We start from the raw sequence: 13435 nt of genomic DNA on the forward strand, positions 1-13435 counted from the left end.
TTTTGTCCAATGACCCCAAGCTACCCATCCTTATCGCTCGCATGTAATTATATTGCTGTATGTCGCGACTGTGCGACGGGCGCCCGCAGTGAGTGTGCGAGCGCGACAGCAACATAATTACGCGCGAGCGATAAAAATGGGTAGCTTGGGGTCATTGGACAAAATTCTACGTGCTCGCAGACCAGACTATAGTAGATGTAATTTGAATTGGACCACAAATGTCGAGCAGCAAAGTATATTTAGTTCGTAAGGTTATGGAAGACCACGAAACCAAGTCTTGTGACCTTGTAATAGTGCTTAAATTTCTTCGTGTTTTATTCAGTAACTGAATTTTCATTATTAATAATCTAACCAATTCAGCTATTAAATAAGAGCGACCGTATAAGCACTGGTTAGTTGGCGCTATTACGATACGAATGAAAGAACCTTTCTACAGTGGCGCCACCGTAGTAAGTGCAAATACCAATAATCCTCTAACCGAATCAAAAGTACGGAAATTGTAATTATTCGAAAAACCGTTACTGGTTCATTTTTGCAACTAGTGAGCGCTGAAGCCGTTGAAATATTTGCGCCAGATTGGCGCTAATGTCGAGTAAGGTCCTATTACTCGCCAGTGGCGCCAATTTGAAACCCTTATTATGTGACTATGACATACAGATACAATCTGTTAAAATTGTTTCATTCCTTTATTTTAGTAACTATGCATTCCGTTGTACAGACTTCGTTAATTTAGAATTTAATTTTAAATTAAATTTTGAATGCAAATGTGGAAAATGTGATCTTTTAAATGTTTACTTTATGTATAAAATACCTCGCGTCTAAATAATGTGATTTGATTGTTTTTGATTTGTATAAATATCTGTATCTGATTTTATATTTTATGTTAGTTATAAAGTGAAGTGTTACTTATAGATTTTATTGTCATAGTTTTAAGGTTGAAAATGAATTGATAAATTTTATGCTGAGCTGATGTGTTGTACTTTCACATTAGCCTAGAAATCACAGAGATATTTATGAACCTTTTTTCAGGGTAATAAAGAGTATTTGCGACCATTTAATACCCAATTTTTCTATTTTATTATAAATTCTATTTTTTTTCTGTCATAGAGTATCACGAATACTATCTTCATTCACAATAAACTGATTATTTAAAAATTCATGTTGTATCTACGTAACTATGTATCAAAATGTAATGGATTGGTATAAAAACTGTGTATCTTCTGCCTAAGTAGTTCAATCTTATAAGAAAAAAAAAACAAAAATAAAAAATGTGTAATGGACTGTGAAATATTTTGTACATGTGATTTTATAATTAGTCTTATTAAAGTATTAAGCTTACTGTGAATTCCAATTTTCATTTCAACCCGACGAAATCCCTGTGTTTATAAGCAGAAGTTGTCAAAGCAGAACTGTTGATTTTTTCAAATTCAAATATGTAGTTTATTCAGTACACAGGCCATTTCTAGGGCACTTATAAACGTCCCAAATATTGCTTGCACTACCACCACCTCGGGACAACATTATGGGCTGGTACTGAGAAGAAGTGGCGGAAGAAACTCAGTCACCTTTGTTCATGCAAATACAAACCTAAAACCGGGGTCATAGATTGCGTATTGCTTCAACCCTAGTCAAGTTTTACTATTTTCTAAACATTTCAATTCATCTAAAGCCTGGTCCGTGAGCACGTAGAATTTTGTCCAATGACCCCAAGCTACCCATCCTTATCTGTGCGAAGCGCGCGCGCAGTGAGTGTACGAGCGCGACAGCAACATAATTACGCGCGAGCGATAAGGATGGGTAGCTAGGGGTCATTGGACAAAATTCTACGTGCTCACGGACCAGGCTTTAGATAGGCATGCAGACAAGCAATTTGTAAGTTCGGGGGACCCTGCCTATAAAAATTGAATTGAAACAAAAGACTGACCAATGCCATTTTTTTCCCACTATCAAACGATTTAAGTATGTTGTTCTGGAATGATGGTATTTAGGACATTTGTAATTACCCTAAAAAAGGTAAATAAACCCCTGCTCGTGTAGAGGTACAATAATTTTATTCCCTCCACGTATCGTCTACCAGTCGACATAGATATTAGAGGGTTTTAGTGTTATGTATTATAATAGTTCCCATTACATCACAATTATTTACTTGGCTAATTTAATCATGTAGGTATTGCATGCATGCACCAGGGTATAGCATGCAAAATTAATTTTAACAATAACTAGCTGCCCCGGCGAACTTTGTTCCGCCTTAATGGCAATAAATAAGCAGACTTTTTTTTTATTTCGAACGGGATAAAAAGTATCCTATGTCCTTCTCCTGGCTCTAAACTACCTCCCTGACAATTTTCAGCTAAATCGGTTCAGCCGTTCTTGAGTTATAAGTGGAGTAACTAACACGACTTTCTTTTATATATGTTACGGCTAAAGATAGATGTGAACATAAACTTAAGATTAGCCGGCTAAACTTAAGTTTATCTTCGACGAGGTGTTAATGTTAGTTTTTTCTATCTTTAGCCGGCTAAACTTAAGTGTAACCGCAGGCCCTTGGCTAAAAATGTAGAAGGAAATGGAAAAGGAAACAATGTAATAATGTTTACTATTTTGACACGAAAACTTTATTAAAAAATAATCACTTTCATTACACATACTTTTATGTACCTATGTAGGTATTCAAAATTACAATTATTACAATAACAAAATATTAATTACTTAAAACAATATCTAGGTACCTAATCATTAAAATAAAGTAATAAGGAACCATTTGGTCATTACAGAATCTTCTGTAGGTAGGTATTTAAAATTACAAAATAAAACAAAATAAAACTTCTTCAGTGTTAATTACTTAAAACAATGTCTAGTCACAATTGTTAAATAATATGGAGCTATTCGTTGTCTCCCCACCGCCCCCTCAAGCCCTCCGCCGGCCTGGCGCGCCCATCGAATACATTTTTAGCCGTATCGTTTTGGCTAATGTGCACATTAGCCGGCTAAAGATGGAATATCATGACGCAAACTAACATGTTATCGAACTTTAGCTGCTTCTCGAAGCTAAACTTAAGTTTAGCCGGCTAATCTTAAGTTTATATATGTTACGGCTAAAGATAGATGTGAACATAAACTTAAGATTAGCCGGCTAAACTTAAGTTTATCTTCGACGAGGTGTTAATGTTAGTTTTTTCTATCTTTAGCCGGCTAAACTTAAGTGTAACCGCAGGCCCTTGGCTAAAAATGTAGAAGGAAATGGAAAAGGAAACAATGTAATAATGTTTACTATTTTGACACGAAAACTTTATTAAAAAATAATCACTTTCATTACACATACTTTTATGTACCTATGTAGGTATTCAAAATTACAATTATTACAATAACAAAATATTAATTACTTAAAACAATATCTAGGTACCTAATCATTAAAATAAAGTAATAAGGAACCATTTGGTCATTACAGAATCTTCTGTAGGTAGGTATTTAAAATTACAAAATAAAACAAAATAAAACTTCTTCAGTGTTAATTACTTAAAACAATGTCTAGTCACAATTGTTAAATAATATGGAGCTATTCGTTGTCTCCCCACCGCCCCCTCAAGCCCTCCGCCGGCCTGGCGCGCCCATCGAATACATTTTTAGCCGTATCGTTTTGGCTAATGTGCACATTAGCCGGCTAAAGATGGAATATCATGCCGCAAACTAACATGTTATCGAACTTTAGCTGCTTCTCGAAGCTAAACTTAAGTTTAGCCGGCTAATCTTAAGTTTATATTCACACCTATCTTTAGCCGTAACATATATATCGATGGGTGCCTGGAATAAAGCCGCAATAGCCATAGCAGCAGTTTTCCGATTAAGCGATTTTCGTAATCTGGGGGTCCCTATACACCTTGTGATTTTTTTTCAGAATTTTATCTTTGAAACTGGCTGATTTACCAAAAGCACTATGGATATTGAATCGTTATTCCCGGAAATTTGTTTACCAGAATAATCGTGGCATGTTCAATGTTAAAAGTTTTATTTCAAACTTCTACAAGTAACGGCCATTGCGGCTTTGTTCCCCGAAACAAACTATGTGTACCAAGTCACAATAAACATTACCTACTTGTACAATTTCTTTAAACTTTCTTAAGTAATAATACTTCATGGTGTTCTTCTATGCAATAAAAATATGTTGATTGGATTTACATTAAGCAATGCTGTGTACCTACCTGACAACTGCTGGACTGGAACACAGTAATGCTGTCAACATTATTGTTATGGCGACAGACTTAGGAAGATAAAGGGGACTTAGGAAGAGAAGAAGGAGGGATATTTGGTTTATGTTCATTAAAGCTTATTTATAATAACAATATGTTTCGGCATTGGAGGTAGGAAGCCATAGTTTCTCTGTAGTTGAAGTTTCCTTCTACCTTGAGCCTGATCACAGTTTCCACCAGGTGTGATAAAGGGCAAAAGCTTCCTTGCTGAGAATAAAAACATGTTCTGTTCAGTTATTGTCTCTAAATCTGTTCTACGTAATGTAAACTTAGAAGATTGCCCATATTAATTCACTTTAAGAAAGTCAAAAACATTTAGCGACTTACCACTTTAGTGGAGCGATTACAAAAATAGTGGCCTATTAAGTACATGTTTTTTTTGTATTATTATGAATGTCCAGAAAACTGCGCAGTTTTTAAAATTATTTTAGACCTATGAAAGTTCTCATTTTTTATTATTTAAACATTTAAGTTGAAATTTTGAGAATGTTCTGCTAAAAGCATTTTTTTTATGTTTCTAGCAAAAATTTTGAATCTTGCATCAAAGATAGGAAGGTGAATATTTTTTTCAAACATTTGCAATTAATAGCGATATTGTCAAAATAAAGAAATCTGAGATAAGTCAACCCGAAATAAAGATAAGTTTTTTTAAAGCCTACTAGGTCATGAAATTGAAAAAAAGTTACAAAATTATTGATAACTTCTAAACTACGAAAAAGCCGCGGGCAAAAGCGTGTAATATTATAATATTATCATTATGTACTAATGAATTCCACTACTTTATATAAAGATATTAACGAAACACTCTAGATATTCAACTTTGTACTCATTTCGATACGGACCATATGAACATATAATGTACACAGCATTCACCAGTACATTTTCCAAGTCGATCATTAAATTCAAGCAAACCGCTATTACTGTATTCGCCATACATCCTTCAGATCAGCGCACAACGCTGCAATGCACTATTGCTGTATGATTACTTTTGCACTTTTTACCGGAATAAAACCACAATGGACTCTTACGGAACCGACTTTCAAAGTATGAAGCGGCAATATGTATTTCTACCTTTTTTATGGTATATTCTAAGCACTATAACCTTATGCACATTATATGTTACTCCAGAAAAAATAACGCATCGTTTGATATACAAACCATTTGGATACGCCTCGTAGTTTAGTTATTATTCAAAAATTTCACTAAATCTCTTCTCCTGTAAAATTGTGTTTTGTCGATTGCGGCTTTATTCCAGGCACCCATCGATATAGAAGATGATTTTAATAATCTCCCAAGTTAAAAATCAGCGCCATCTTTAAATTCCGCAAACGTATTTAAAACTTTGTCCTTAATTTATGTTCGTAACTTTAAGATAGTCAGTTTATTAAAATATGTAATTCAGAAGTTTCAATAAATAATTTGCCAAGAAATAGGTAAAACAAAACTTGATGAGGTAATTTAAAAAGTTGCCGCCGGAAACACAGCCATAAATGTTGTGATTTCGTTACAAATACCTAAATTATTTCAAACAATAACAAATAAAAATTCCAATTATATTTTTACACATTTTAAGCAATTTTGATTTCCTTGTTTTCTTTAACGGATACGGATTTACTTTTTATAAAACGGATATAGGTGCCATCCAAGTCAATTTTCAGTTTCTTTAATACCTACGTTAAAAGGTCACCTTAATTTTTGAATACTAACAAAGTAATAAAAACAAAATAATACACAGTAATATTAAGCAATAATATATTTGCAATTAATCATTTACAAAACAATAAGATTTAAAAAAGGAACGAAATCGTAACCGAGCTTCCGCCATGATTTTCGCTCGCCTTGACGTCACAACCGCCGCCGGCGCCTGTTTGTCGGCAAAAGTATAAAGGGAGCCGCCACTTTGAAAACGCCGCATTTCGCCGATCGCTCTCAACGGAAAGTGCTACGCGCTGATTATTTTGATCAAATCAAACATGGACAAGAACGATATGACGTACAAACTCCTGGACCTGATGCAGAAGACAGGGTACCCCATAGTGCAGCACAATGGCCAAAGGAAGTATGGCCCACCGCCGGACTGGGTTGGGTCTCCCCCACAGAAAGGTTGCGAAGTCTTCGTCGGCAAGCTTCCCCGAGAAATCTTCGAAGACGAGCTCGTCCCTATCTTCTCAAAGGTCGGCAAGATATACGAGATGCGTCTGATGATGGACTTCTCCGGGTCTAACCGAGGATACGCGTTTGTGACTTACACCAACCGGGTTGACGCCTTCAAAGCTGTTAAGGAGCTGAACGGGTACGAGATCAGGGCCGGCAGGCATATTGGGGTGGTGAAATCTGTGGACAACTGCCGGCTGTTCGTTGGGGGTATCCCGAAGACGAAGACCAAAGAGGAGGTGCTTGAAGAGTTGTCGAAGCGCGTCGCCGGGATCGTCGATGTGATTCTCTACAAGAACTGCTTCGATAGAAGGCTGAATCGGGGCTTCGCCTTTGTAGAATTCACGTCGCACCGCGCCGCTGCGATGGCGAGGCGCGCGCTTATTCCTGGCTGCGTAAAGATCTGGGATCAAGAGGTGATGGTGGACTGGGCAGAGCCGGAGCCAGACATTGATGACGAGCAAATGAAAAAGGTATGTAGTATTTTTAATTGTGATTATTCCTTAAACTGTCGCGAATTTACTTTCCTCTGCTTTGCGAAGTTAGTTACCAAGTAGGTACAGATATCACAACATAAAATCACTGTGACCTTAATGAAGTTGTAATAAGAGCCATTTTACAACAAATGTAGTCTGTGATGTTTGTACCAAAGTTTAATTTGTACTTGATGCTCAGCTGTTATTTGTGTATAGTGTCCTCTTACAGTTTACATTCAGTTGTCCTTTCATAAAGCATGCCCACCTGTGTAGTTTTAAATTACAATATAGGTAAAATTTATTCTTTCTATTACAGGTAAAAGTGCTCTATGTAAGGAACTTCTTGATTAGAACCACCCCTGAAACTATTCAAACTGTATTTGAAAATGCTATTCAGAACAAAATTGAGCGAGTTAAAAAGATCTATGACTATGCGTTTATCCATTTCTATGAGCGAGAGCATGCTGAGCTGGCATTATCAAGATTGCAAAATGCCGAAATCGATGGCAGCAATATTGAGATCAGATGGGCCAAGCCAGTTGACCGTGACTTGTATCGTATACAGAAATTGAACCGTGGCAATGCGAAATTCAACAATAGCCTAGACTTTACACAGACACTTTTGCTTTACAAACAGCACTTAGAGAAGAAGGAATATGCGAATTCACCAAGCAAAGAGGACGAAGGAATCGGATCAGTGGGCGCTGGTGACTCATCGTGTGGCTCTCCTATAGACATAAAGCCCTATAACTTAATGTACCACACATCTCCGCAGAAGGAAAACTTTCCCTTGGCTCCTGCAAAGTTGGATGCTATGTGTAAAAGGTTAGTTTGATAATATTTTTAAATTTTTGTCTACCCTCATTTCTAGAATTTAAGATAAATAGACCAAGTTTCAAACACTTCAGTTAGTTCATTAACATGCTATAGCAGTTTTTTATTCTAGTAATATGCCATGGATTTTGTTGAAATTAAAGCAATTTTCCTTCTAAACACATTAAAAAATATGCTGCACAGCAATATCTACCCTCATTGACTAAAACTTTTTCTTTTCAGGTACATGTGGTCTCCACCCAGATATGAATACCAGAAGTATGTAGACCCAACTGGTGCAGAGGTTTGGGTTGGAAGAGTGGAGCTGCCACAAGTGGGGCTGCCGTTGCTGAACACCCCTCAAAGCATTGGCCCGCTGACAACGCGATCCTGCTTCTCTGTGCAGCAAGCCCATGTGGAAGCAGCTGAAAATGCCTTGCATCAGATTAAGGTAAATACTAGTTTCATTATACTATTTTACTAGTTTATTGGCAGCTTTGTTACTGGTACAAAGCCTGGATCTTATCCATATCACAGCTGCCCTTCTGGCAGGGATGCCACATAATCCATTGATCCCCCAGGCCATTGGGTATGCAATTGGTGCTTTTTTTCCAGTCGCAAAAAAGTAAAATAATAAATCAATCGTTTTTAAGTCGGTCGGAGTATGTAATTATTTTGTATTTAATTTTCTGGCTTATTCCACTTTTCCCCGTTGACGGGATTGTCAACGGGGAATAGTGGAATAAGCCAATTTTCTTATTTAGTAAAAATTTTTTGTCTACCCTCAAATCTTTCGACGTCTAATAAGAACCTAGCTTGAAAATTATAAATATCTTGAAAAAATCGAACTGCCTAAGGCGGGAATTGAACCCACGACCGTCCGCTTGCCGGGCGACTGCTCTTCCAACTGAGCTACTTAGACACTGGATGAACTCGTCGAAATTTTCAAGTGTAATACACTGTTACGGTCAGCGTTTGTTTCATCAATTGTTAAGTATACCTACCCTACAGAGTAGTAGTAGAGTTGGAAGAGCAGTCGCCCGGGAAGCGAAAGGTCGTGGGTTCAATTCCCGCCTTAGGCAGTTCGATTTTTTCAAGATATTTATAATTTTCAAATTAGTTTGAGATGCGACTCTTAACGCTAAAAATTAAAGAACCTAGCTGTTCACCTTTAGTACCTTATTTCCTATGCAATAAAGTTTAAAATCCTTTTCTATTTTTCCAGCTTCTCCGTGCTGACCTCATCCAACGCTCGACACCGGCGCCGGTGCCGCCCATGTACCCGTCTCTCCTGCCGCCAGTGCCGAGCTGCGTGCCTCTCCCCTACGAATACCTCTACCGCCAACCACCCATGCCAGTCCCAGCGATCTGGCGAACCGTATGAATAAGCTAACTTTAATTCCGAGTAAGTTTTATTGAAATGTATGCTCTATTTATGGTAAATAAGGCTACGTTTCGTTCGTTGTATGTGAAAAAATGGAGCAGAAACAACGGTACAATTATGGACATTGTATTTTTGTTTCGAAGTTCTAAGTTTTTTAGCGTAGACTTTTTCATTCATCAAGCATTTTTATTGTTGTTGCCTCTTATGATAGACTAATGTTGACTCTAATATAGTTTTATTAGGTTTAAGATAAAAAGTGCCTACTTTGACTAAGTATGTTACCTCTTGTGTTCAAATAGTTTATATTTTTGACCATTCCTCTAAAAGACGCGCAATCGCAGTTTTCCATTGACAAATAATCGAAACTTGATTCTGGTCTAAACCAATTACTTGGTTAAATATTTAATTGTTAATTTTAGAGTAATTTAATTGTTGATTTTCTTTATTTTTGAATTTTTTTAGTAACGGCGTTATTTACTAATGTAAAGCTGCCATTGCAGTGCTTCCTTGTGCTTATACATGGTATATTCAGAGAGAATGCACTGTTTTGTTTGTTTTTTGTTAAGATGTGAGACTGTAACTTTGAAGAACAATAAATGATATTTTGCGGAATACACAATTTTATTTTAATTAAATAACCTAGTAGGGAAATAGACAAATGGTGTCTCAGAATGGATGAATCAAACTGATAGGGGGAGGTAGATATTTTTAGGGTACTATACATTAGTAGAGCTACCTCCCCTAGCAGTTCGACTCGCCCATTCTGGGACACCCTGTATGAATGAAAACCTTTTAGGCAGGTATGTCTAGTCGACAGCAAATACTACTCATTCTTGTTGCAAAGTAGGTACCAGAATAAGGCCTCTAATTTCGCGGGCAGCAGGGGGCGACGACGTGTGAGCAACGCGGAGCTGTTTCGAGGGCCGATGATTCTGCCACCACCGCTGCTCCCGTGTGCTTCAGAATGGACGGTCACTACCTATCCTAGCATCAGAATGGCTGGTCACCTATCCAGCGAGAACCAAATGCGCTAGTTAAAAGTTTGTCAACAGTTGCTACTAACTGCTACCTTCATGTACCTGCTCATAGCTTCCAAGGCTAAAAAGTCATTACCTATGTATTTAACCATTTCATTATCTCAACGCCTACAGAATTAAATGAGCATATTGGCGCCTACTTTAAGAATATGTTTGTCTGTTTGATTGCGGATTTGCTCAAACTTTCAATATTTGTTTCGATTTAAAATATGGGTACTGACCGTCCGTCCATTCTGACGGACACCGTTTACCGCAGCGGCATGTGGTGTGGACGCTTCTGATGATGGATAATAATTATTTCTATTTCTTGCTTTTTAGTTACTAATTTATTACCTTGATGTTGTTTCCACTGAAGGTGGGCTAGTACATGAGACTATAATAATTATTGTTCATGAAGTGTAAAATAATTCCCTACAAAATGCAGGTTACTATATCGGCAACCTAAAAAGTCGAGGATTGCCCTCGATTTCCCTAGGATCCCATTATCAGACCCTGACTTGGTGTCAACCTCAGGAGTAGGTATACCCCTCGGATCGTTCTATGGCTGGTTTTAGTGCCACGCGGACCGTCCGGTGCGGACCCGCTCCGCACGGCCAATGTATATGAACTTCTAGGGAAATGCGGTCCGGAGGAACCGCTCCGCTCCCTAGCAGTTCATACAAATCGGCTGTGCGGAGCGATCCACACTGACAGTCTGCGTGACACTAAAACTAGCCTATGATCTGAGGTATACCCTAAAAAAAAATATAAATCAGTTCATAATTGACATAGTTCTGCGGTAACATAACTTACAAAAAACACACTGAGAACCTACTCCTTTTTTTGAAGTCGGTTGAAAAAGATGACCGCTTGGGTAACGCTTGAAAACGTTACGTTACCGTAGCGACATGTTTTGGTCTAAAATGTTTAAGATCCAAGGCCGTGAAACATTAAAAAAAAATTAAACGTCAATGTCAGAATGGCTGTCAGTTGGCTGTTTTCTGTGCTGATTGTAAACAAATATTTAATTTTAAAAATTACAAAGGAATAATGGTGATATGGTATGAATAATTTGTAATAATTTAAAGAGCGAAACGAAGTACTCGACATCGTTCTCAAATACTCAATGATCATAGTATTGAGTAGAATTTACAGCGATATCGGTGCAAGAATGTGGAAACTAAATAAAACAATTTTGCGGCAAGCCTATTCAATATCAAATATTCCAACATTATACAAACCTGTACTGAATGGTACAACAGTCCGATGGAAGGTCCCAGCAGCAAGTTATTGTCAATATCGGAACCTAACCTCAAAAGTTCAGACTTTATATCTAACCAGAAGCTTACATGAACAAAAAGAAATTCGTATCCAGAATCATGATTGTGAACCAAACTGCAACACTTTTACGTTCAGGACGCACAACTGTGGAGAACTGCGACCCTCAAATGCTGGACAAAAAGTCACTTTATGTGGCTGGGTACAATATTATAGGTTATCGAAATTCATACTGTTACGGGACTCTTACGGTATCACACAGTGCGTAGTGAGTGACCATAACTCTCTACCTGATACTCCCTTGGAGACAGTGGTGAAAATAGAAGGAATTCTACAATTACGACCCAAAGACACAATCAATACTAACATGGCTACTGGAGAAGTTGAAGTTGTTATTGACAATTTGGAAATACTAAATACAAATGATAAACTTCCATTCAATTTGCGAAATTATCAAAAACCCAAAGAGCAGCTCAGATTACAACATCGGTACATTGATCTACGGTTTCCAGAAATGCAAAGCAACTTGAGGAAGCGATCACAAATGCTGCACAATATTAGAAAATTTCTTGTTGAAAACCATGCCTTTGTGGAAGTGGAAACACCTACATTGTTTTGCCGAACCCCTGGTGGTGCAAGGGAGTTCGTAGTGCCTACACATCATTCCGGATTATTCTACTCGTTAGTCCAGAGTCCACAACAGTTCAAACAGATGTTAATGGTTGGAGGCATTGACAGATACTTTCAGATCGCCAGATGTTACCGTGATGAAACTACACGACCTGACCGACAGCCAGAATTTACACAGCTTGATATTGAAATGTCTTTTACGGACCGAGAAGGAGTTATCAGTTTAATAGAAAACTTACTTTATGAAACGTTTCTCAAAGATCTCCCAAAACCCCCATTTAGGAGGATGACTTATGAATATGCTTTACAAAATTATGGTACAGATAAACCTAATTTAACTTATGACTTGAAGTTTGTAAATATAAAGCATTTATTTAATGAAAAATCATCGAATGATGATTTTGGAGCATATGCTTTACCATATTCCAGAAAGTTAGGGAAACTAACGACTACAACAAAAAATGCAATCAAGAAATTGAACGAAAAATACCAAGTGAAAGTAGTTTTAAATGAAAAAATGTCTATTGAATTTGGTACTGAATTTACTGAAAAATTACAGTTGCAAAACGAGAATTCATGTATAATTTCTATGGGAGATAATCGGAATGCATGTCTATGCTTAGGTGAAATAAGAGAAATGTTGGCAACACTGCTTTTGTCTAAAAATTTACTAGAAGTTGAAAAGAATGTATGTCCCTTATGGGTTGTGGACTTCCCGCTATTTGAAAAAGGAGAACATGGTTTGGAAACCTGTCATCACCCATTTACTGCTCCTCATCCAGACGACATTCATTTATTAGATACTCAACCTTACAAAGTAAGGTCACTAGCTTATGACATTGTTATGAACGGCAATGAAATCGGAGGTGGATCAGTCCGTATACATAACGTTGAACTGCAGGAGAAGATACTGAGAATGTTAAATATAAACCCGGAGAGCTTATCACATTTTCTGAATGCTTTGAAGAGTGGCTGTCCGCCACACGGTGGGTTGGCAATAGGAATAGATCGCCTAGTCTCAGTCGCATGTGATGCTGAGTCAATAAGAGATGTGATAGCGTTTCCTAAGTCTCATGAAGGAAAAGATCCTTTATCTGGGGCCCCCAATCCAATAACAGAAGAAGATAAAAAGTATTATCACATAGCCACTCTGGAAAGTACATAGCTAAGGATATTTTTAAGCTATAATTTAATATTTAGTTATTATTTATTATGTAAATGACTGTAAATTGTAATTAATATGGTTGAAAACGTAGCTGGGCGAGAATCCACCACGTGGTACTTGGTAACCCAATTATTATGACAATAAAATTGCGATTACATTAGCTACATTAATTTTTTTATGAATGTCACGTGAATTACAAGTTCAGCTCAGCCACACTTACAGCCTATTTTTTTATAGTGAGGTAAAATAGGGTAAAGAAATCAATAAACAGT

General features: G+C 37.2%; 2 protein-coding genes across 2 annotated transcripts; both read left to right on the top strand.

Moving 5' to 3' along the window:
• Positions 1 to 6028: 6028 nt before the first annotated feature.
• On the top strand, positions 6029 to 9688 carry LOC114356708 (probable RNA-binding protein 46). The gene is made up of 4 exons (XM_028310027.1): positions 6029 to 6874; positions 7194 to 7702; positions 7934 to 8141; positions 8916 to 9688. The coding sequence occupies exons 1-4, from the start codon at positions 6221 to 6223 to the stop codon at positions 9072 to 9074; spliced, it is 1530 nt and encodes a 509-aa protein (XP_028165828.1). The 5' UTR covers positions 6029 to 6220; the 3' UTR covers positions 9075 to 9688.
• Positions 9689 to 11081: 1393 nt separating this feature from the next.
• AspRS-m (aspartyl-tRNA synthetase, mitochondrial) lies at positions 11082 to 13404 on the top strand. The gene has a single exon (XM_028310021.1). The coding sequence runs from the start codon at positions 11217 to 11219 to the stop codon at positions 13161 to 13163; it is 1947 nt and encodes a 648-aa protein (XP_028165822.1). The 5' UTR covers positions 11082 to 11216; the 3' UTR covers positions 13164 to 13404.
• Positions 13405 to 13435: the final 31 nt, after the last annotated feature.

Source organism: Ostrinia furnacalis, unplaced genomic scaffold (assembly GCF_004193835.3).
Source record: "Ostrinia furnacalis isolate ACB-3 unplaced genomic scaffold, ASM419383v2 OfSCF2870, whole genome shotgun sequence".
NCBI classification, from domain to species: domain Eukaryota; kingdom Metazoa; phylum Arthropoda; class Insecta; order Lepidoptera; family Crambidae; genus Ostrinia; species Ostrinia furnacalis.